Source organism: Lepidothrix coronata, unplaced genomic scaffold (assembly GCF_001604755.1).
Source record: "Lepidothrix coronata isolate B3197 unplaced genomic scaffold, Lepidothrix_coronata-1.0 Scaffold68, whole genome shotgun sequence".
NCBI classification, from domain to species: domain Eukaryota; kingdom Metazoa; phylum Chordata; class Aves; order Passeriformes; family Pipridae; genus Lepidothrix; species Lepidothrix coronata.
In genome coordinates, this window is record NW_016690248.1 from 3595337 (window position 1) to 3622053 (window position 26717).

At 37.3% G+C, this 26717-nt stretch overlaps 1 protein-coding gene across 1 annotated transcript in view; it reads right to left on the bottom strand.

The window, feature by feature from the left end:
• Window positions 1–26717, bottom strand: part of OCA2 (OCA2 melanosomal transmembrane protein) — a 167219-nt gene that overhangs the window by 18772 nt on the left and 121730 nt on the right. The window contains exon 22 of the mRNA XM_017818343.1: window positions 23331–23424. Coding sequence (XP_017673832.1) covers window positions 23331–23424 — 94 coding nt within the window. The remainder of the gene's footprint in view (window positions 1–23330; window positions 23425–26717) is intronic.

Genomic DNA, 26717 nt, shown 5'->3' on the forward strand with positions numbered 1-26717 from the left:
GTTTAATACTTAAATACTTAACTCTGCCACCTCCCACACCAAGAGCTCATGAAAACAACAGGTATTCTGTCAGTCTGAGGATTTGTTCTGTTTTCTCTGAAGGTGCTTAAAGGGTAGGCATGTGATCAGTTTGGGTTTTCCAGTGTTTGCAACAGAGACTTGATGGTTTTCCATATTCTGCTGTGGTTTCTTTTAGTGATGGGATTTTATTTTTTACAGCAAAATAGCTTTCTTGGGGTGCATGTCACCAGTTACACTACAGATCAGAGTGCAATGTCGATGGTGTGGACAAGGCTGAGCTAGCATTAATTCTACAAGCACAGGTACCAGCATCAATCTAGTCCCAGCGTCATGGAGCCCAGTGCATTCTGCTTCATTAGCCATGTAATTATGATTACATTGCTGCAACTGTTCAAGGTCAGGAACATCTGTGTTACACCAAAGTTCCCTGACATGTCCCAGACTGTGGTATGCAGCTCCAGATTCATCTACCTAAATTCAGGTGCCTATTATGTAGACATCTCATGGAAGATGGCTAAGTTCTCACTGCAGTCAGTGGAAATCCAGTCAATGCAACAAATAGAATCTGCGGAGGTGTCTGTATTATCCTGCTCTGATATCTGTGTTTGCTAAGATATGGAGAATTTTAGAGACAGAAAAAAAATCTTGAGGAGGAAGAGATTTTTTTTTAGTTGTTTAAACAGACTGACAAAGTTAAACTTCGGGGTACTTATGCCAATTTACCCAATTTTTCTATAGTTAAATCATGCCCTCCTTCCACTGTGAGTTTGCATAAAGATGCAACAAGCACAGGCGACCTCTTTGTAAAAAATCACCTTTTTATGGCAGAGAAATTGAAAGATAAACCAGACCAATATACTCTCTCCCACTGCCATCACATAGAAGTGCCCCTATTATTATCTGACTTACTTGCGAAGTAATCTCATTCATCACTCATCTCTAGAATAAAGAACCCTTTTAACCCTTTTAAACTTAGATATTTGGATTCCTCTTTAAGCAAGGATGTCTTTATTTTATAATTCTACATAGTTCCAATCTTAACCACTTTGGCATTACACTTTCTGAATCAAATGATCATGAAAAATAATATTTAAAAAATAATATTTAAATCCTTTTTTTTGATAAATTCTTTTCTATAATAAAAGTTTAAAAAATATTTAATTTCTTGCTAGCAAAATAATCTTGTTTTATTTCTAGCTAATGAACTATAAATATAGACTTTCCCTTTAATTAGATACGTTCTAAGAAATGAGATTCCAAACTGAAATAATCAAACGAAGTTGATATATTAATGTCTCCATTGGATTATCTAAGGATATTTCCTCATTTAAAGCTGATCATGTAAACAGAAGTTATTGTTAGAGATTCTAGAAAGAACAGATGTTTTCCTTTCAGATTACCATTTTTGTAACCCAAAATAGCACAGCACCTAGATAGCAAAACATACTTTGTAGACACTAGTATGTGGAAACCATTCCAGCTGAAGCAAATTTTAAGGAAATTTTTAAAAAACAAACATCATAAATTATATATGCAAAACTGCAAATTCAAGAGATACTTGTTAAGAGTCAACACTAGCAGGTGCAACAATGACATACAAAGAAACTACTACATGATGAAAGAAAATTCTCCTCTTATTGACCAAAAGTTTCCTTTTTCTTACAGAACATTTTAAGAGGCTATTTGTAGAGGCTACAAAGCTGAAATATTGCTGCAAGAATCATTAGACAATTTTTATGCAAAAGCCACCAAACGAAATATCTCACTGATGCAGCCAGCACACTGTGTAGGGAACAACATTTTTAAAATCCATGTACTTATATTTTTGGTCCCAGTCTAGCAAAGTACTTAAACCATCTGTGTATTTTTGATTTTATGGACTATTCCCATGCTTAAAATTAGGCATATTAGTGGACAGCCATGGGATCTGGTATTTTTCTTATTTTTGTGAATCAATATGAATTTGAGTTATGAAGACAAATGATGTCATGCAATCCATATGACTAAGGTTATGAGAACAGAAGAAAAGACTTCAGATTTACCTTTCAGTTAGCAGAGCTTGTGCTGAGTGGACTTGCTGTTAATTTCAAATTCTTCCAATTTGAGCTTCAGACTTTTTTTTCATCAATTTTCAAAATTTATGGAAATATTTCTAGTTATCCTGGGTTTAATAACAGCAAATTTCATCGTAGTCACACTCCTGTAAACCTTAACTATCTGTAACAAGTCTTGGCAGTAGTAAAAGTAAAGAAAAATCATAGTTTACATCATAAAGACCCTGAGAAATAATCGGATAGCACTTGATTTACTATTATTGCACAAAAAAACCTGTTTTATAACTTCTATGAATTCTGTTATTTATGAAAGATATTAGTATATATAAACAAAATAGCAATGTATATTTTGAAATGCTTTCCTTTCAAAATACTGTCTCATTTTCAATAGGACTTTATTTCTGCTAACAGAAAAATTTCAGCTGCTTTCAATCAAATGAGTTATGCATAAATAATCATATTTAATGATGAAATCTGTGAACAATAGGTTCCTATCTGAGGTTTAACTACCTAGAGGATCCTAATTTAAGGAAAACTATAGACCACTTCTTTAGGAATCTAAGAAAGGATGTAGCAAGCCAGACACAGAACCATTCAAAAGGAAAGTCAGGATAAACTGTGCAAGATTATTATGAATCTCATTGAGAAGAATTCTTCTGGGACCCCAGTGTCTCCATGAGCTATAAACATAAACAGCTGATCTTGCATTTCTTATGCAGCAAAAATTCACCCTAGTCAATAAAACTTTGAGGTTTCCATTTCAAAAATTCAACAATTAGACTTGAAGATTGTACTGATTATGTCTATCAACAAGGAATGGTTCTTACCAAAGTTATTCTCATCGAGTTTGAATTTTGCAGTAGGTATCCAGCATGAGCTTTTTATTTTAATAAATAATAAATTATAAATGCAGAACTGAAATAAAAATCTGTCTGTTATGTGACAACAAAAGTGTGAAAATATATTCAGAATTTTCCCTGGAATGAGAATTTTAGGGTGATGCAAACACAGCTCTTGCTATGGGTTATTTCCCACAGACTGAATAGCTGACTGGTAAAGAATTGTAAGTTGTTAACTAAACATACTTTACATCTGCGACTGCCAAAACAAATCAGTGTCCCTCCAGTTTTGTCTCCTAAATACACTTGAAAAATGATACCTGCTTCCTGCATATATATTTTTTATGTAAAGTGAAATACAATGACTGACACTGGCTACCTAAGTTTCCATGCACAACCTTCACCCAGAATGCGCTAATAAGGCACAGCAGAAGAATCCCTTTCAAGACTCCGTATTCCCAGGGAATCAGAACTTGGTCAGCATATGGCTACACTTCACTGTGAACTGCCCTTTTATGTTCATTCCAGGGTTAGGAGGTGTGGTGGGGAAAAAAAAGTGGGTTTTCCGCCTGGAGTTAAAAAAATGGTACCCCCGAGGGGGTGGTGTCTCTCTTGGTGTTGACACAATCAGCGCTCCTGCAAAATTAAAACATATCACACAAGACTGGAAAAGAAGGATGATGACGTAGTTGAGGAGGAGAGTGGTCAGGTTCTGAAGCCACGAGGAGAAGAGGCAGGAGCCCCACTGGGGGGGCCACGACCCCCCAGCCCCCGGCTGGCGGTTGCAGAAACTCGGAAACAGTGTTAAACTGGACCGAGGTCTGTAACTGAGAAGCTGGGAGTCTTTATGCACTGTGAGTGGGCAGCAGGAGCAGCAGCGGAGCAGCAGTGAATGAAGAATAGTGACAGAAAGCCAAGAGATAAGAGGGAAGTAGCAAAGAGGGCATGCAGCAACTCAGAGAGATATTCTGCTAGGAGAGAGAGAGAGACGATGACAGAGCAGAGAAAGCTCAACAAAGACAGTTTTGGGGGTAAGAACTGAACCAAAAAATTCCCAAAACCCCTTTTGAGACACCTCCTAGAGAGAAGGGGTGGTGGACTCCCACTTGAGGGGAGTCTTGGAATGCAGCAGTACCGGAGAGAGGAACTGAGAAGCTCAAAATGTCCTGGAAGCTGGACCGGGATGGCCAGACAGAATGCAGAGGGGGTGACCTTGGCCTCCCCCACTGCTGCTGCCAAGCTGGCAGTCTGAGACACAGCACAGGAACTCTGGTAGAACTCTTGAGGCAAAGGCTTTCAACTGAAAGCTACCCAAGATGTTCTGACTCAAGGGTAAACCCCCTGAGGAAAGGGACCATCACAAAGACCCCTGCACTTTGTGATACGACATGGCAAAGCGAGCCTGTCCCTGCAACTGCAGTCCACGGAAGAGAAACCTTCACTTGGAGTCAAAGGACTGAGAGGGGCGAGAGGAGACCCCCTCGTGTGTAATGGAAAAAGATCCAGCTACAGCTGCTGCATGGAAGAAGAGACATTGCTGCTCATAAGTGGAAAGGATCTTTTCCTTCTTCCCTTCTGGACTTTTATTGGAGGGAGAAGACACTTGATCCCATGTAAATACTGATTTATCATAGGAGAGATAGTTAAGATTGTATAGTATAGTATGGCCAGTCTTCGCGGACGAAGATTTGGGAAAGGTCATTACCCTTCAAGCCTGCGCAGTGGATTTTTTAGGTGTGACACAGTTAAGATTGTATATATAACGTATAATAATATTTATTTGTGTAGTGATTGTAATATAACTCCCTTCCCCCATACGGAGTCTTGTGTTTTGTCTGGAAAACCCATCTCACACTAAGGTGAGATGTGGGAGGGGGGTTTGAATTTGGGAATTGATTTTTGGGTCTCAAACTACCACAGGAGGGAAAATGTAAATGGGGAGAAAGCAATACAAGAGAAAGAGAGCCACCCAGTCCTGCTGAAACCATGGTCCCATCCCATCCTCACCCTGCATGCCTAAGGACAGAGCCCTTACCTCTGTCCTCTGCTCACCAGTGCATCTGGCTCTGCCACATGACATCTGATATGAAAAAATCATAACAAGACCATCATCAGCCCCAAAACAGCATATGGTTGGCTGAAGAATGAGGTTACCATTTAGAGTCCCTTTCATTTCTGTATCCAGATGAATCAGAGATTTTAATCTGGCTTGGCCAGATCCCCCTGAAAAGTCCTGACCACTGACCTAATAGCTGCTCGGTCATTGCCTCTGCCTTTCTTGTTATTCTCACACATCTGCATGGGAGAGGAAAAGGCTACATGCTACTGGGTAGGAAATAACAAGGGAAGAGATATAAACAGAGGGACAGTAAAAGACAAGAAAAAAGAGTAGAGTGCAAAATGAATGTAGATGAATGTGTTGCAGTATCTTAAATTTTCAGTGTATATATTTTTTCAGTGTACATAGTTTCATTACAATGCTTCTGTCCTAGTTATTGATTATTTTCTCTTTTGCATTTTCATTTGAAGAATTTTTGCACAATATCAGTGTATGCCTGATGAGAAACTTATGCTGGGAGTCAGCTCCAGATTCAGGCACATGTAGATGGGAAGTGTACATGAAAGAGTTTCTTTACTCAAGTTCCCACAGTGGAAGGTGGAAAATCCAGGCAATACAGTAAGCAGCATGTACAACAGATGTGTCTACTGCAGGTTGAGACAAATCATACATTAGATTCCTTTGATTCTATTGTGAGATGCTGCAGTCAGTTGCCTGTATGAAGGCACGAGCACCATTGGAGATGTGAAGACTGTCCCACTCAACTTCCACCTGCCATTTCAGGATGGCGTGGGTCTTTGTATCTCATGTCGTATCTATCAGACTGATGATGTCCTGGATACAGGACTAGTTAACTATGTGTGGTTAGGCCTTACGTCCCCACCAGGAGCTCAGGTGGGAGCTTAGAAAATTAGCTTTTATCAAATCAGGTATTGTAATTGAAGCTGAAACCCATATTCTGGTAAACTACTGTACTGAGAATCAAGATACTTTTGTTACATGAAAAAGTATATAGTCAGAATAAAGATACAGTCAGAATAAAAATTGTATTAAAATAGTGTATTCATTCACTCTTTTGTTCTCCATTTTTCTGGACTAAAAATAACAGAAAATTTTGTGCTCGAATTAGTCAATAATATTTGACGATTACATTAGGATGTTTTGAAGACTAAATTACTTCAAAATTTATGTGGGTTTAATCTACTTGTTTTTCAACTGAAGTGTTAATTAAAAACTTGAAATATTAACTTTTTAATTAAATACACTATATTAATGTAGAATTACACTCAGTTACTGTGGCTTTCATAGACATACCAATATTGATGCATAAATTCCACTAAAATTGGCCAAGATAAATTAACAGTTTTACCCTTTAGCTCTCATGAATTAGGAAGTAGTAAAATTAATGTCATGTATCAGTATTCTTTTGTATATGTGCTATGGGGCAGCTTTTATTTAAGAGCTGATCAATATTAACTATATCTATATCTGCATTACCTAAGGTACAATCTGCATTATTTAGCTTTAAGATGCAACGACATAGGGTTGGTTTTAGTCAGCTTCAAGAAGGTAATTCTCTCCATCTCAGGACATCCCTTAAAGATGTCAGGACAAGTCTTCCCTTTCCTCTCCACTGAATGTAGAAGGAATACAAATTAATAGGTTGAATTAAATGGATGAACTCAGATACGATGGATGAGTCACATTTCAAGTCAAGTATCCAAAAAGCCACTAATGAGGCTAAGCTCCTTTTAAAATAATAACATATAATTCATACTTATGAATTTAGGTATGCAGGCTTTTGTGCTGTGTCTTATGAATCCATATATATCAGACAGAACAGCCTGCAGACACTGCTCATGTTGGGAAATCATCTTGATTTTCAATTACACTTCAAACTGCCATGGCCCCAAGGGCACCCACAGACCACACTGTCCCTATGCAACCTCCCTGGAGTTACCCTCCACTCATGGCCCAGGATCCCACTTCACCCCTCTTCAGGGCTCCTCCAACCAGACGTTCTTAATGTCAGAAAAACATCTTGCAAATACAACAGCAGTGTATTTTAGCGAACAGTGAAAATTTTTTAATAGTCATCTGCATTAAAAAAAAAAGAAATTTAATTATTTTTCTACAGTAAAATAGTTCAGAAATTAGCTTTTTTTTTTGAAATTTCTACATAATCAAAAAACTTAGAAATTTCAAAACCTATAATTCTACCCCACCTGCAACAGTAATTATGACAAGCACTGGCTTATCACGCTTTTCTTAATTATTTCAGTAATGGTTGTTTATTGTATTTATTAATAGAATCCTACTCACTGTCTCAAAACTTACAGAAAAGTTGACCACTCGTTTTAAATTTGTTTCTATCTCTTCCTATCTGAATAGTCATAGAAATTAATATTTTTATGGCAGTTTATTCTGTGCATACAAGTGTGTCAATTATTTTTAACCTCTTAACTAAGAGAAGACATTTTATCTGTCACTGAACTTCTGAGTTTGACATCAATTAAAGTTCTCCCATTAAAAAGGAGTTATTAGAGCAACACAAAGGCTTACATAATCAATCTGTCAAAAAATGTTACTGCAAAGCCTTCAAAAAGAAAACCTTTCTTGTCAAACAGGCACAATCTGTAGGTGACAGGCTACAAAATTACAGACCCACAAATAAGAGCCATTTTTTAAAAAAAACCTGCACTTAAGTAATAAAATGTGACAGACTATGTACTATAGAAGAGAATACTACTATGTTTCTTATCATATTAGCACCTAGACCAAATAATCCATATAGTGATAGGTCTAAAAATGAGACATAATCTAAACTGCTTTTGTTCTCATAAAGTTTATTTATGAAAATGTAGAAAGTACTATATTTTATTAATATACTAATGACCATATGCTGGTGGCAATAATCAGTGGAAATAGGGCATGGAAATATCACTATCAACAACAATCCAAAGTCTTCTAAATTTAAATAAAAGAGACCATTGATTACAATGAGCTCTCACTGAAGCAGCAAGAGCAGAGGAAAAGACCTGTATTTGACTGTTCTCCCAGTCACTGCAAATAGCCTCTACTATAAACAGTCTTCATTGATACATTATATTTAAGAAATACAAAAGAACTCTTTGGGTTTTTTTGGAATTTTTTTAAAATTTAGTGGCTTTTACCCTTTGCTGTTTTGGAGTGGTCTCAATTTTCTCTTCTCTCTCCCTAGTTTGATCATTCATAGCTATATTGCTCACCTTCTTTCTTTAACATTTCATTTATCACTATCTCTACAGACAAACCTATACTCTTGATGAGAAAAGCACACTTTTCATTCTTAAAAAGCTCCTCATTACCCCAGGAGAAGCAAAAATGTAATCCAGTAGATTTCAAAGAGAATCCTCTTCAAGACACACTAGGTCTTGGTCACAATGAAACAAATCAGTAAACAAAGTTTCCATGAATAGAAGGGAGAGCAATCAAATTAACTTTTTCAAACAGTTCAGCCAGCATCTCAGTAAATTGATTTTTCACAGCTATTTAACAAACTAAATAAGAGTGTTTCAACACTCAAAAGGGCACGGTCTCAAGACAAGAGGGCATGGTCTCAAGACAAGAGGGCATGGTCTCAAGTTGTGCCAGGGGAGGTTTAGGTTAGATATTAGAAAGAATTTCTTTACAGAGAGGGTGATCAGACATTGGAATGGGCTGCCCAGGGAAGCAGTGGATTCTCCATCCCTGAAGATTTTTAAAAAGGGACTGGATGTGGCACTCAGTGCCATGGCCTAGTAACCACGACGATAGTGGACTAAGGTTTGGACTTGATGATCTCAGACATCCCTTCCAACCCAGCTGATTCTATGATTCTATGAACACAACTTCTGAATTTGCTTTTCAAAAGGCAAGGATTTAGGCACAAGACAGCAATTCAGAATCTCTTAGGAAGGTCCGGGAGGAATTAAACAAAAAGGGTAAGATCAAGAGAAGCATATGTAGTAGCCACTGTCTCTCTGACAGAGAAATTGGTAAATGAAAAATTCTTAAACATGTAAAAGCAATTAAATACAAACAGCTGTGAAGCTAGTGTAAAAAGACAAAAAAACCCTTCCAGCAAGTCCTGTTCCATGTACAAGTCAATACACAGAAAACTTGGAATATTTAGCAGGATTATTATTAGCTCATATTTTTCTTCTTCATAGGTTGGCTACTTGCACTGGCCTAAACAGCCATCTGACCTGACCACCAGAGCAACAGAAAACACAGCTCTTACACTTTGCAACCCCACGGCCAACCTCAATATGATTAACTACTTTTGAACCAGGTACCACCCAAGACCAAGTAACAAGACACCAACAGCCAAATGGTTTAGTTGTCTGTGGGCATATCTTTTAACCTACAGGACGGTATTGCCTATAAGGCCCCAACAAGGATGGATTTCTTCACTGAAAGTCATAGGGAGAGGAAAGGGCTTTGTACATCACCAAAACACTTATTTAGTGTTGCATCAAACACAGGAAATGAATGAGTCCTAGAATAACAAATACCATGGAAGGAAAACAACTTGTACCCTTATCACAGGCAAAACAAGATTATCTCCTGCCACAGTGAATTTCCAGTGAAAAAGAAAGCCAGTTTTGACCAGTCGAACCCTGATGGTCACAGCGAGAAGGGGAGAGGCACGACATCTGATGTGATTTCATCACAGAAACACATCACAGAAGTAATTTGCACATTTCAGGAAACTATACTTGTTAAGAGCATGGACTTTTTTTTTTAAGGTAGCCATTCCATTTCTTATCATGTTTTACCTCTGTAATTTAAAATGCAACAGAAGCTTCCCCCATTTGTGGCAAATATCTCCTTTCTATAAATATTTTCTAAAAAAATGAACTAAAATTAAGACTCTGCATTGTTAGATTTTTTTCCCCCTTGTATAACATACAGCTACTACATAACATCCAGGCCAATTGGGCACCACATCTGTCAAAAGCAGACCCTTTCCTTTTCCATGTACTACATATAATAAGATGGTAACAAAAAGAAATCCAAGCCAGTTGTTAGCTCCAAAACATGGTAGGAGAAATCAGCAAAGACTATTTCAGTCCTACTTCTCTTCTTGCCGTAAATATACCTCTAATCCTAGCCAGCAAAACAAGTTGTCAATAAGAGATGACCAGGATCATCAGTGAGTGGAGTCACTTGAGAGACTGTAGACACTCCTCTCTTCTCACACCAACTTACTCATGGTCCAGGTAAGGCACCATTAAACCTTTCATTTAAAGTTCTGCAATGAAACACAAGTGCTAGACCCCAACGGCAGCAGAGACGTGGACACAATAACTCCTGACACATGGCCCACATTCTCACTAGCACTGCTGACATTGATGAATGATCTTGGAAAATAATGCACTGACCTCTTTTAACTGCTCTCTGATTTAAGAGGCTCCATTAAAAAAAAAAGATTAAATCACAGTCATACAAAACTAACAGCATAATGGTATATATGACCTCCAGTTTGCACCTTTTAGCATTTAACAAAAGCATATTTACCTCAATGCAAAAGCAGAAAGGCTGCAAATTAACTCTTGCCTTCATGCTGCATAAGTTTAATCCACTATAGAGCCTTATTATTTTCACTCCTGAAGCCCTAAAACTGCATAACACCTATTTGAATCATATCTTCTATCTAACCATGAAATTCTGTGCATTTAGATACAGTACTATTTGGGCTAGTTTTACAGGATCTGATGGAAATTAAATGCAGTAAAATGAAAAATGAGGTAATTTACTTGCTTTTCAAAAGCTTGGTAGAAAGGTGAATATTCTCAGCTATGATTTCAGCCCATACTAATAGTGGTAAAATATGAATCCTCGTGGCCAGACATGTCAGCAAAGAAAGAGGTTTTTATTTAAACTCCATCATCTCTCAGTGAAACACTGTTTCATGCAAATTTTTCTAGTAATTAATTTTTTAAATTTTTACATTACTTTTTAAAGAGACACTGAAGAACCACTATACTGTTCTTTGGAGCAGACATTCTGATTTTCAAATCCACCTTTCAGCACAGATCATAATCTGCTACTAAAATCCTGGACTTTGGAGATACTTCAAGAACTTTTTCATAAAAATACTATTCTGTTCATTTTAAAATAAAATTATTTTTGTGAAAGTTTCACAAAGCACTTACCAAAACCTATTTATCTCACCTACCCATATGTAGTAAAACTTCTTCTCTTTAGCCCTCTTCAGATTATTAAAGAAATGCAAAAATATTTGAGCAGTCCAAACAAAAAGCTACAAAAAAATAATACCTTTCTTACTATGATATTCACTTATAATGATCATCATAACTCTGTAACTTGAAAGTTACAGAAAGAGAAACATATTTCAGAAAATTTGTACATCTTTATCACATGCAAAAAGTCAGCTACAGAAACAACAGTCTACAGAAATACAAGATTTTAAATCTTTCACAAATGTCAAGCCAAGGCAAGAATGAGCTTGCCCTTCACAGATATAGTTTAAATCTCCATTCCAGAAAAGATCATTTTTTATTCCAAACCACTGTAATAAAAAGACAATAAATGAGATCTCTTAAGGATGTTAAAATACAAACCCATGGAGCGCACTAACTGTGGCTTAGCTACAGGAATCATTCCATCCCGATGCACATCTCATTTGATTCACGTTTCAATATTCAACTATATGTAAAAAAATCATTAAATTTAACACAAAGACAGTAGAGTAGATGGTCAAGATGCATACGGGTGAAGAATGAGAAGTTAGTTGGTGATAGCAGTGCAAAAAGCTTTGCTCTAAGAACGTGAGCAGTGTGAGTCTAATCAGGCTATGTTCTAGCCAAGTACCAGCTTCACTCTGAAATAAGACCTGGGTGCATGACGGCCTCTCTCATCCTTCCTTCTCTCTTAACTTCTTCTTCCCCTATCCTCACCCTGTTCCTATAAGAAAGAAATGCAGATAGGAATACTAGATCGGAAATAGAGCACATACCAACCCCTTAATCAAACTGGAAGATTCAGGGTCAAGGACCCAGGGGGGACAAACCATATTACATCACATCTGCACCATGGACCTTTAAGTCACTTCTAGTATAGCCAAGGGGTTTTTTTAGAACTCAAAAAATTAAAATTTTATTCTTCATTCTAGCTTTGCAGCTGGCCTATCATTTCACAATATGAATCAGAGAAGTTCATAAGAGTTTTCTGTGAAACCAGTTTCAGTTTTTGTTTGCTATAAGCAGACATGAGTCAAAGTTCATGATTGGAATGCATCTTTTTCTGTTTGCAAGGAGCCTGGTGATGGGTTCTGGTAATGGGGGTACCATAGAGTAGTGAAGAAGACAGAACACGAAGAAATTAGTCATTAACTGTGTTGGAATTTAAGGAAAGCCTATACATATTTATAAGTTGATAATACTGACCAGAAGTTGGCTAAGCAGATGAATACATTGTTCTATTATTAAAAATGTGATAACATTTCTTCAAAATACTTTAAAGCAGTGTCTGTTAGGAGAAGCCAAACATTGGTTTATGTCTTTGCCTTTTCTACTCTTGGAAAAAAAAGGACTAGTGTTTTCAAGACAGACTGCATGAAAGCTATCCCTTCATGTTTCCAGAATGCTTCAGCATAGCTCCCAATTTCTTTAATCTAAATTTTCCCTTCCTATTCTCTAGCTTCCCCTTGCCATCTGTCCTGAACATGAAGTAAAATTAGAAAATGTTGGTTAGAATAGACATGAAAGGGATTCATCTTGCCAGACGTTACCTGTGTAGGAGTTCCAGGCTCCCTCTGTACTCAGTACAGCTATATTTACATAGAGAAAAATCCATCCTGTGTGTTTTAAATACAAAGTTTGGAAAGTAATGCTGTACAGGTGTACTTAGGCAAATTTGTTCAATGTAGATTAACACTGTAAAATACTATAGATTAATATTAAGTCTTAAAAGATTGCTCCTATCCCACCAGGTTATATCAGCTTAATGAATTCTACAGCACAGATGCAATAGGGGAGTATTTTACGCCTAATTCTTCCCTCCATACTGGATGCAATTATATTTTCTAGAATAAACTACGATCAATATCCTGCCTTTCATCTTAACAAGAAAATTTAATTCTCATCTGATTTCAGTGTAATCCAAAACAGTCGTTCACTCTATGCTCTATTTTTATGTGTCTATTTGTTTTCTTTAATTAATTTAATGACATGTAATGTCAGTAAACTAAAAATATCTACAAGAATCAGATGAATACCCTTACGCATATTATGTATACATATAATATTGCAAAAGAGGAAAAAAGGCATACCTGGAAATACACCAGAAATATGAAGAATAAGAATCTATGCAACATTTAGGGAAGAGCCTTTAGGATTACATTCATTACTCACTTGCATGAAGACCAACATTCTTTAGAACATGTCCTGTATTCCTACTGAACTTAAACATTCAAATTTAGGAATTTCTGAATACTTCAAAGATTCTGAGTTCCAAAGAACCAATGAGTTGCAAAAAAACCTCAACGTGTTGCACAGATCGTCATCATCCCACTTGGTAAATTTTCCCCAATTTACACCTTCTTGAAATCCATACAAGCAAAGTTTTGGAGAGTCAGTACATATGCAAAATAGCAGATTTTGGAATGCAAGGGGTGGCTTGGATTGTTCATTATTTTTTCATAACCATTTATATCAGGAGATAGTCTGGATTTCATGTCTAATATTTTATATTCATAGGAGTCTAGAAACAGTAGCTTTATATTAGTGGAACGGAAAGATATTCTGAAGTCCTACAAGGCAGTTCAGAAACTCTGTATCAGACATACTAAATGGCAAGCAACACTTCAGAATTTAAAATACAAATATTTTTCAGCATCAATAAAGTTGATATGGCTCTTAAATTTATATGGTTTGTGTTTACTCTTCAGTTTGTTGCCTTTTTTTTCCCTCTGAAAAACTGAATCTTTCTATCTGATAGTAATTCCATAGTCAAGTATCTTGATGATACAGGGTTACAATGATTTTATTCACTTGAGGTACTAGCATTCACGCTTTGCTACTACTGACCCATACTCAAAATTTACGTCAATAACATTTTAATTCAATTTCTTTGTATGTCTGATGGATACATACACGAATGAACTGTACAATTTATAATCACTTTTAAACCAACCTGGAAATCTTCAGCATGAAAGACTCAAAACTGAGGACTGTATGAGACAGTGTTCAACTAACAATGTTTTGAACGAGAAGTATTTTACAAATTGAATATTGTACTTTTTTTCTATTTATACCTTGAGCTACATAAATTTGTTGCATATGTCCCATTTTACTATTATTTGTTTCCTTGCTCGAAACCTTATCTAATTAACTGATGTCAATATTTTGTAGTTAGATCTATTATCTGAAAACTATGTGGGGCATATTTAGGGTTTTGGGTTTTTTAATTATTCAAATAATTTAAATAAGGTCAACACAGAGGATCAAATAAGAAGACCTACATATGAGGCTGAATCAAAATCCCATTTCAACACAAATGGATATTTGCAGGGTTTTTTTTTCTTATATTGGCACCATTTTGAATACTAATATTACTCCAACAGCTGAACAAAGTTGCACTGGAATTACTAGGCTATAATCTCACATTGGTTGGAAAGGTAGAAGGCAGGTCCACCATCCTGCAGAACTTGGACAAACTGAAGCACTGGAACAGACAGAACCTTATAAAATTCAACAAGAATAAATGCCAAATTGCTGCCTAGGGTAAAGAAGAGCCCCTGGAACAACAGCATCTGGAGACAGAGCAACCAGGGAACAGCACAGCAAGAAAGGTTCTGATGTGGTGATCTTCATGTGAGCCTGCAGGAAGCCCAGCAGCAAAGGTAGCCAACCGCCTGTGGCTGCATGGAAAAGGGAGTGGGCCTTAGATCTAGGGAAGGGATTGTTCCCTTCTATGTAGTGGGTTTCTGTGGGTAAGTTTTGATAGTGGGGGGGAGGGGCTACAAGGGTGGCTTCTGTTAGAAGCTGCTAGAAGCTTCCTCTGTCTGGTGTAACCAATGCCAGCTGGCTCCAGGACAGGCTTCTTGCTGCTGGCAAAGGCCAAGCCAATCAAGAGTGGTAGTAATGCCTCTGTGATAACATATTTAAGAACAGAAGCCATTGCACAGAAAGAATTCCAGCCAGGGAAGAGAGGAGTGAGAACACGGGAACAACAATGCAGACACCAAAGTCAGTGCAGAAGGAGGGGCAGGAGGTGCTCCAGGCACTGGAGCTGAGGCCCCTGCAGCCCGTGGTGCAGACCATGGTGGAGCAGCTGTGCCCCTGCAGCCCATGGAGGACCATCAGGGTACAGAGACCCACCTGCAGCCCATGGAGAAGCCCATGCTGGAGAAGGAGGATATCCGAAGGAGGCTGTGACCCTGTGGGAGGCCCAAGACAGAGCAGGGTCCTGCCAGGGACCTGAAGCCCACGGAGAGAGGAGCCCATACTGGAGCAGGTTTTTCCTGGGTAGGACTTGTGGCCCCTGGGGGGGACCCACATTGGTACAGCTCATTCGAATCGGACTGCCTTCCATGGAGAAGTGACCCACGGGACAGCAGTTTGGGAAGAACTGCCCGAGGGATGGACTCATGCCAGAGAGGTCCATCAAGGACTGTCTCCCATGGGAGGGACCCCAAAGGAGCAGGGGAAGGACTCCTCTCCCGGAGCAGCACAGCAGAAACAACTGACTGTAACCCCCATTTTCTGTCCCCCTGCACCACTGGGGGGGGGGAGGGGAGGAGGGAGAACATGAAAGGAAGGAGGAGTGGGGGGAAGGTGTTTTTAAGATTATTTTACTTCTCACTCTTTTGCTCTGATCCTCTTTGTAATAAATTTAATTAATATCCCCACTTTGAGACTTTTGCCTGTGATGGTGATCAGTAAGTGGCCTCTCTCAGCTCTTATCTCAACTCGTCAATCCTTAGCTGTTTTGGTTTTTTTCCCCTGTCCAGTTGCAGAGGGGAGTGAGAGAGCTACTGTAGTGAATACCTGGCATCCAGCCAGGGCCAACCCACCACAACCTGTTAGACTATATCCAGACACTGTGTTCAGTTTGGGGTCCTCTAAAATAGGAAAGACATGGACCAGCTGGAGGTACCTCACAGAAGATCACCAAGGCAGTGGGGGGTGCTGCATTTGGCCCATGAGGAGAAGCTGGGGGAGGAAGGTTGGGTCAACCTGGAGAAGAGGCAGCTGCAGGGGCACTTAGCAATGTGCCAAGCACCTGCAAGGAGTGACTGAGAAGCTGAAGCTGTGCTCCTTGTGGTGGTGTGTGGCAGGACAGTGAGAGAAAACCGGCACAAGTTAAAAGAAGAGAGGAGAAACATTTTCCCCACAGAGAAGGCCAGGCAGGGGAGCAGGGTGCCCTAAGAGGGTGTGCTGTTTCTATGCAGCCCATAGCTGACACTGCTTTGAGCCCAAGATAAGATAAAAGATCTCCTAAAGTCCATTCCAACCTGAATCTTTCAATGATTTATCTTTGATCCTATGATAAGATACTACTTCCGTAAGCCTATCCCACAATATTAAAGTGATATATGTCTGGAGGATCAGTGCTTCCCATGGAGCCAAATGAAACACTGGATCGTTGCAACTACATTTAAAATGCCCTTTTTCAAAATCTTACAGGACAAAACACGTACATTTCACAGAATTTAAAAGATAAAATCACAATAAAATATTAATACCTGAATCACATAGCCTTATTTTAAGATGACTGAGATGACGAGTATTTAAATCCCATCATTCTTTACTGGAAACTAATTTGCTAATCCAAAAGACTTCACAGCAATAAGGGAAGAAAAAAGTAATACTTGTATGTCCACAGGCCAAACAATTCAAAGTTAAGCTTTACTTAGAAGACAGGAACATTTTAAGCTCCATGAAAACATCCCAGTGCAGATAAATCATGTTTAAAGTTGGAAAATAAATATCCTCTTACTTTAGGGCTCAAAATACTACTTTTCTCCCTTTTTCCTAAAAATAGAAAAGGTAAATCCACATTCAATTACATTTCACTTACACGTTTTGTTGACCTTGAATAAAATCAAAACAAACATTAAAAAAACCCAAACCACCCTTAACTCAGGAAATATTCTTAAAATGGTGTGCACTACACTATTTCAGGAATACCTATTGCCATGCAATTTGAATCAAGTTACGCAAGTATTTAAAATAAGCAGCATCCACTGTATTCAACTGCCTCAGATGTCAACGTAATATTTGTTTGAGAGCAGTTGGATCAGTTAGATCAACACTGACACCTTAAAATATGGCACTAATTGCTGGTGGATATCCCAGAGAAAACCACCATTCTTCTTAAGAAAACCAGATTAGAACCTAATAATTAAAGATGAATACATACTGAACTACCTTTATTGCTCTGTTGAGTAAACAGCCGAAAGTTGTTTATAGCTTTGCCCTTTCTAGTGTAATAGTTAACAGGATGTTAAAATCTAGATCACATTTGTGAAATGCAGTTCCCTAAGTCTGATAATTAGAGATTTTCATATGTAATTGCATTTGAAATTTAGGATTAAAATGAGCTATTAAAACAACCCTTATATTTTTCTTACACATGTAAAGAAATCAAAATAAAAAACAACCTTTATTAAACCTAAGAGATCCAGATTTTTAAAGATAGAAATTTTCTGAAGAAAAAGTTATGAAAGGCTAAAACTTGCTCGTGTTAATGCATGTTTTTTGAGAGTGCTTTATCAAGTGCTGCATTTGCACTTGATTTAAAAGAAGAAATCTGTTATCATGTCAAGTATTAATATTTAAGCCATGACCAGTTAGTCTTCCTTATTGATCAGAAGAGTAGTTGGAAGTGAGATTGAGATAACTTTGGTATCGTGATCATTAAAACTTTACTCAGCAGTTCACTGAATCTTCCTCAGTTACTTTGAACAGCCCCAAATTCTACCTTCTGGAGCTGCACAGTTGATCAGAAAGCTCACAGGTGAATTGTGTTCAGGTGTTTGGATACCACATTGCTCAACCAAAGTCTCCATCACCAAAATTCATACCCAAAATGCAGGGTTGGTTTTATTCTGATCAGAATAAGCCTTAGAAGAGGAACAGCATATTTGTGGCACAGAGTGGTGTTAATAGCAAGAAAATAGGAGAAAAAGGCACTAAATTATCAGGAATTAAAAGAACAACAGCTGTCTAAACACATAATCCAGTAGAGACGTTTATATGGCTTTACAAGTCCTAATGTTTTTTTTTTAAAACAATTATTTTCAATAAATTGTGTAAATGGGATACACAGATGGTAGCAAAGAACGTGACATTTGTCCTCCCACGTCCATGAATGACAGTTCGTATGGGAAGCACTGTTTCACAATCTTTATGTCTGAATGCTCTCAAGCATGGATAAATAGGATATCCTACCGAAAATATTTTTGCTGTGAATACCCCCCAAAACTAATTCTATGACAAAACCAAATTCTTTCATAAGATATTATCAGGAACCAATATTTTTTGACACTTCCAAATTATTGTTACTCCCAGAGAACACAAAACCTGAAAATATGCACAGTGCCTTCAGGAACATGCTCAGCTGACCTTAGAGCTGTACTCTAAATTAGGATTTTAGGCTCATACCCTGGTCCTCTGGGCAGACTGATTTCCTCATGTATCAAGTCATCTCTCCCATATTCTTATCCCTTTACATAGAGTTATCCAATCCATCCTTCCCTTACCAATATATCCGGCACCATGATAGAGTCACAGTCAGTCAAAATTTGCTTGAAATAAAATTAGAGTATTTCCCATAATACTAACTTTATTTTTTTTGTCAGATAGAAAAAAAGAATAACAGATAAATTATGAACCTATCACATTATGCATCATGGACACAGAGGGGTGATTGGTACTGAATTGCAACAAGATGAAGGAACATAACTTATTTAAGTTTGAAGTACTATGTATCTTTATAAGCTTATAAATGCCATCCTTACAGAGAAAATTAAAATCAAGCTGTCAAATTTATTAGCAAGTAGATAAAAGATAATTAAGGCCCCTACAGCAATGAGAACTTGTTATGCTATGGAGCTGGAATAAAAATTTTCATTGGTAACAAAAAGACTTCTATGCATTGTTTTCATATTCCGCAGGGTGGTCTGACCTAGTAGAATGCCATATTGCAAAAACTCAGACATATGTTAGTAAAAATTAAAAAAATTGTCATGAAATGAAGCATCTAGATTAGCAGAGACATCTGCAATGCTATTTCTTTTATCTTATTCTTTGAGAAAAACAAAGCCCTGTTGGTTATTCTATAGTCTTAATTGATATTAAAATCATTATGTTAACCTCTAGAAGTGATCCAGGCAACAAGACTGTAATGGTCTTATCTGACCATTTGCCACGTGAAAGGGTTCTGTCCTACATTTGGGGGTTTCCTTTATGTTAAGCTCTTATTTATGTTTAATGTTTCTTTGATAACTAGACTAAAATCATAATAGGCATATTTTCTTTCCCTGCCTTCTGCTTACTCATATATGCTGCCTCTGAGCAATTATCTTCATATTATTAACACATCTGATGTTTTCTACAGGGTCAAGACTACAAAAAAAGTTGCGCTTTTCTCCAGAGGCATAACAATCATTTGTTTGCTCTGATGTTTGCTCTGATGTTTGCTTGTTCTGATGCTTACCCTTGACCACGTACAGCAAATATCCCACTGCTTTCTATCTCCTTTTACAAACTCCACTGGCTCACAATTCCTTCCATTTCTGCCACTTAAATATTTGTCTTTGTGTCCACAGTGTAGGAAAACTAAAAGAATTTGAGGGGAGAACAGATATACTCACACTCATGTAAGTAAAATGAAAACTGAAAGAGACTTGCATTTAACAGTGAGTAGCAAATTGAACAGGAATTTGAGATTGCCTAGCTTAACAAAGAAAAGACAAATAGCTCTACAGTTTGTATTGAATCTTATCTTTTTTAAATGTGAAAAAATAAGAAGACTGTGCCTGGAATGTCATATTCAGCTCTGCTTTCTGAATTACTAGAAGGATAATGAAATATTAGGGTACATCTAAGATTTTCTTTTTCAGGAGGAAAGATTAGAACACATAAATACAGTTTGGTGATGAAGTTTACAAGGTGGAAAAAGAGCGTAATTTGGCTGGACTAATTACAAAAATGCAAGAGCATCTTTAAGTAAATTGCTATTCTGAGCTTGATCTTCCTAGGAGTCTCAATTTTCTTTTTGTCATAATCTATTTTTCTTTCCTTTTGAATTTGAATTATTCCAAATGAATCATCCGGTGGCAGTCATTCATTATCTGCCTTCAGACTTCTGGGGCTGGTTAAAAGCTGAATCCCTAAGCGGTTGAGCTTGGAAGGCACCACTGGGGATCACAAGAACTTTGGGGAGCACTAGTGACTGGTCTCCAGCAGGACTTTGTGCTTCTGGTCACAGCACTGATAGCTTCTGCCTTCTCTACATTCTTTGTTGGCATGTCATTTTCTGATCAGTGAGGCTCACATGTCCCCTATTCTTCCTTTTGCTACTGATTTACCAGTAGAAGATCCTTTTAGTTTCCCTACCACCATGTCTAACAGATTTAAAGGTAAAAAGACTTTCACGGTGTAAGTCTGTTACAGTATGGTATATTCTAAGGGGCATGTGAATCTTTTTATTTCAATGGAACATAATGAAAAAAACCTCACAAGGTCCAGAAACAGTAAGTTGAATTCATAGCAACCAAGAGATCTTTTCTCATAGGCAGTCTTGCTCTTCCTCTTGTGAGCACTGTTCAGGCAGAAATCGTTTTTACATGTGTTGATGGGTAATGTCTCTCTCTTATACCTTCATTTCTCCCCTCCCTTACTTTGTCTTGCCAAAGTACAGCTATCATACTCTACGCTATACTCCGTATTGAAGTTTGTTGTGGGAGTTGGGAGCTCATTGAAGTGTGCTGTACAAGTTAAGGACTTCTTAAGCCAGAGTTAAGACAATTATAGAATAAAGCATAAGAGTTCCTTGACATGTGGACTGGTGTCTTTATCCAGCCTGACAAGAATTTATAATGAACAGCACCCCCAAACGGGTCATGACACCAGTCATGTCCAGCAGTCTGGGAGATAAGTGCACTCAGGTCCTAGAGCAGATAGGACTCTTGATCTAGGGAAAGAAGCAATTAGATGTTGTTCTGAAGGGGAAGCTTCCCCAGGAGGCTAGAGAGATTTTTTAAAGACTGTAGCATTCATGGTCATGCAGTCATCTGTCCCCCTAGCACAAGATTTCTTCTGATGAAGGCACTCCAGAGAGAAGTACATCAAGCTCGTAAGACCACAGCGTTTCCTGTACAGAAATTTGAGAGGGACAGAACACTACCAGCACAGGTTGCAATAAAGATATCTTAGCAAAAGTCAGTCAGCAGAGGGTCATCACCTCCCACCACACATGGTATCCATGATTTTTCTCTGGTGGTTCAAAAGGTTTTGCAAGATGAGAGAGTAACAATGGGTGTCTATACTGGGAGAAGCACTGCAGAGGACCCTCAATGGGTATGTGAAACCTATTGAGTCATCCTGGGCAAACAGAGAAGAAATGCAGAAAAATCACTTAATGCTTTGAGACATCCTTCATAAATAAAAGTAAGAAAGATCAAAATCCTCAAGGGATATATGTAATACCTCTTAACGTCAGAAGAAGCCTCAAAAAATAGTGAATTTGGGGACATCTGACTGAAACAAATATTTTCTAACACAAATAGTGAAGGAGCTCATGATCTGCCTGCTCGGTGACTGAGAGGCAGCCAGCAAAAGTGGGCTCATGTTCTTTCTTCTAATTAACATCCATTGCTGTCTTCCTGAGACCACTATGGATTCAGTTCTCACATCTTTATTCACAATGTCTACAGCATTTCCCTGTAATCGTTTCCACTAAAAGCATGCATATAGAAGGCAATTTCAGAACATCTGTGTACTGTCATCAGTCTTCCCAAAGAAGAAACAGCAAACAGTTCTGAAGAGACTAGCCAGGCTTTACATCCTTGTTCCTTCAGTCAGTGCCACAGAAGCCTTAAGAACATTTCATTACAAAATCTAAATAGGAGAGACATTGTTAATGCTACATACAAGTTAAATCCCCAAATGACAAGCTAAACATCTGTGAAATAGAAACAGAACAATCCAAAACTCCATCATTGCTGTATCATAATCTTTTTTTGTGCAAGGGGTTGACTTCCAAGAAATTTGTTAGCTATCACTATGTACTACATAAGACTGCCTTTCTAAAACGTCATCAGATGACTGTGGGTGAAGATATATGAGTAGCACATGCTCACAGCAAGAATTTTAGCAACAGTAGTTCAGAGCACTTCTCTTTTTAGGGTTATCATTGGATCAGCTCCAGACAATAGTGTATGATCACTCATATTAATAATACAGGTTTGAAGGCTTTGAGGTAAATAATATAGAGGAAGGCTGATAAAGCTGAGAAACTAAAACAAACAATGTAAAGAAAAAAGGAGGAAAAAATATTTGTGTGAACTCAACAGTATCCTTTGTCCTAAATATGCTGAACAATAGGCAAGGAATTATGTTTTAGTTAAATCAACTACATTTTAAAATTGAACTTCATGGTTAGTACTCTGTTTGCTAGTTTCCACTTACAGCTTTCAACCACAGTCTCAAAAACTGGAGTTGTTTGGAAAAATATTAACCTGCTGTATGCATTAAGTACACCATGTGCCTTAAAAATTTGCTGATGAATGATCTGCAAATAAAATCCTATTATTAAACAACAGCTATCAATTATTAAATAAACAATAATTAAGCAACAACTTGAGCTATTACTAGCTGCTCATCACACTTTCACTCATAGTTGCTTAGCAGCTGGTCAAAAGAACTGCTTTTAGATAAACAGGTTTAGTCACGGGATCATGAAATAAAAATTGACTCAGTCTAAATTAGGACATTCCAGTTTTGCTTGATGATAGAACACCCACAAAAATATGCAGATAAGAAAATAGGTTTAAACTGTATTTAACAGTAAAGCAACAATTTACTATTGATACAAAGATGAAGATTGAGGGCAATCAAAGCAGGAATTTCTGAGGCTTTATGTCTCCTGGAGTTACACTATGCTCTCACCACCTTCATGCATTCTATCAACATTACCTGAAAATAAAGTAATCTGACATCCACCTGCACTTGTCACCAAAACCAAATTAGGAACACAAGTCTGTTTTGTAGACCCTTTCTCCAAATTTTTCCCCTTAGAAGATTCATGGTTTGCCTAGAGAAAAAACCCATCAGACTTAAGGTGAGAAGTTTAAAATTGTACCTGAAAAACTCCATGAAAGAGAAGCCATAACCATGCTGTTCAGCAATTCCCGCACAAACAACATTTGCAGATGCTCCAATCAGTGTTCCATTACCTGCAATTCAGAAAACAAATACCAGTTTATAGTTGTGCTCTGTTTCTTACTCTTCCTCTGTTTATTCTGTGCTAAAGTCTTAAGATGCTAGAAATGAGAAATCAATTTCTGTTGTATAGACTTGGAAAGAAACTTACAGACAGTATCTCCACATCCTATAAATAGCTTCATGCCTTGAAATATAAAGCTGGTATTAATCTCTGATTCTACATAAGCCAGAAAAATAGGGAAGGAACATAACACCAAAACAGTTGTCAAAATGACACCAGAGACTTGCATTCAGATAAACTTCTTGATTTTTAGTTTTGCATACAAGAAGGTACCATCAGATGAGTTGGAAAGAAAAGACGAGATAGTTTGAGGATGCTAAGAAAAATTGATGCCTTTTTTGTTTATACAAACTTGACATTGATAAATTAGTGCCTTTTTATAGACAAACTAACAAATTCCTGAGATTTATTTGGGGGTTTTTTACAGAAATTTAAAGCAAAATAAGTGAGACAATGGAGGGGAATGGATCGGTTTAAATCTCTCTGCTAAGGCAAAAGGATAACAAACTTTGCTTACCTAATCACTATGGTGCTTTGATATATAATGGAACATAATTTCATTCAGTAAACTTCACCAAATTATTGTATACAAGTCCCCATAAGAGAGGAACACACCAAAAAAAATAATTTGCCACATTTACAATGTGCATCTATCCTCTTGGAAGAATGATACACCTCTCTTCTCCTAAGCCTTTTCCAGTAATTAATTTATTTCTGTGTTTCCTTTAAACTTTCAAGAATCTAGCAATGTAGAGAAGTCAGGTATTCAGAGCTCAGAAAGACTGACCCATTTTTCTATATCTTTGCTATGAGTCACACCTCAGACTTAAGACATGCTTCAGACTTGACTTCTACAAAGCAGATGGCTTCAGCAAATGTTTCTGATCTAAGGCACGACTCAGGAAGTGATAGTGACTCCTCCATTCTGCTGACTGATATTTTGAACAAAGGAGGTAACAATCTAGGAGATTTTTTTTTTATATTGTGACAAGTCATCTCTTTTGCCATACATCACTACATTAATAATCCATTATTCTAAGCACAAGCCTTCCTTTGCTCCCATTGGCATACAGTTACTCTTCTCACTTTGGTTCTGTTAAAAATTTCAGCTCCATGGAAACTCTTCTGGTCTAACTTTGACAGAAATAGATGCAATTCATGTCCCAGTTAATTGTTTTGACTTAGTAAATGCTTTAGGTCACTCAGAGATCAGTTTACTGAAGAGTATCTCAGAATAAAGGCAGAAGTATTATTGCCCCAAGTATTTGCACATGGTACCCATACGGCCTTCTGCACCTGAAAATGCACACAAAATGAGCAGTTGTCCAAAAATATTCTTAAAAAATAATAGAAAACTCTTAAAGTCTAATAAAATGACGTGCTATAGTTCAGATATTTTTGATTTGTCATTCTAGGGACAAAGAAACAACTTTGAGAAAAAACCTAGACTCCCAAAAGTAGTTCAGGACTTTATTATTATTATTATTATTATTAATAATAATAATAATAATAATAATTATCTCAGGAATTATTATTATTATTATTATTAATAATAATAATAATAATAATAATATTTGATTTCCTGAGAGCCAAAGCTTTCCAATAAAAGGCTGCAGTATGGCCAAGATTTTTCCAACCGACTCCGAAGAGAAAGCATGACTCTTAAAATAAGAGGCTTAATGCAAAAACAGAACAAACGAATGCAGCTGATGTTATTAGAGGAGTCAGGTAGGAACACTTTATGAATTTTCAATTCCAAAGTAATCACTAGTCTACAGCCTCCAAACATTTCATAAGAGGTTTCTGCTCTATGTGTAGCAAAATCAGTCATCACTCTCAGACTATTATTACTGTAGACAAGGAATATAGCTCTGGCTTCAAATTGAAGAAAGGGAACTGAAACTGCACTCGTCCCATGGCTGTGAGTAGATACAGTTGAGATCTCCGATCAGCATGCACTCTCCTATACTGTGTATGCGCTATAGTAATACCTTCACATAATGAAGTATTATGGAAAGAGTTTCTATTTCAGCAGTGAAATGATTTCCCCAAGTAGATTTCACTTGAGGAGAAATCGTCACCTTAAATGTTATCTGAGAGGAGCAGCATTTCTTTTTCATTTGTTTGGAGCGTGTGTGCAGTTTAATTAGGTACCGGCTCAGCAGGCTTCAAAGAACAACACTGAAATTAACAACAGAGGCAAACTTTTGTTTTGCCTCCCAAGAACATCTGTCTCCACAGCACAGGTTTAAGTCAGTAGTGAAACAGCAACACTGTGACCTCAGAATCATGCAGAACTAAAGACTAGGTTAATGTACACAGAAATCTACACATGTTAAATTCATTCAAATTGATGCAAATTAAGAATAAGCATTTTTTAGGACTTTACCCAATCTTGACTTCATCTTCACATCATCTGCAATCTTAAGAATAATTCAGCTTAGAAAGACTCCTCCTTGCTTGTTTGTATTATCAAAACAAAATACCACATGGGTGAAACAATAATATTGCAATAACCAATCTGGTTTGATGACTCCTATTGTAACTTTTTGTTGACTCCTACTGTAACTCACCCTTTATTGCAAGGCAGATGGTTATTAAGAACCTGGTTTCACTACAATGAATTATATGTTATTTTTGTAATATCAATGGCTTGTGATACATATGATGTAAGCAACACATTTTATCCTGAATATTTATTCTGCCTTTTATTCTTGACAGACTACGAGCACTGATGCCAATACTAACTATGCTTAATAATTTATAAGCATGAAATCAAGAGATATCTTTTTCTTAATGAAAAAAATAATAATTCTCACTTTGAAGTGTGGTCATAGAATGATACAGATGCTTAAACACATGCTGCTGCCTAAGCTACAGAGAAGAAAATGACAGAGGAATCCTCAAAGATCATATGCATTTTTCCATGGAACTGCTCTAGCTTTGCTCAATCATTGCAGAAACACAATAGGAGGTTCTGCTTCCGTCTAGAAAAGGTGATGTAAAAGTTTCTTTCTGGTATTTCTCAAGGCAAATTACTTCAAATATATTTAGGGAATGTGAAATCAATTGCAAGTATAAGGCAGTATTCAACAGTTTTAGTTAAGAATAAATCTATCAAGAAATATCTAAGCCTCACACACAAAAACGTGCCTTTGCATCTCCAGCTAACTTAGAACTACAAGCAGGAAGATGTTGACAAGGTTTGATAAGGTGATTTGATACCTACACTATCCACCAGCC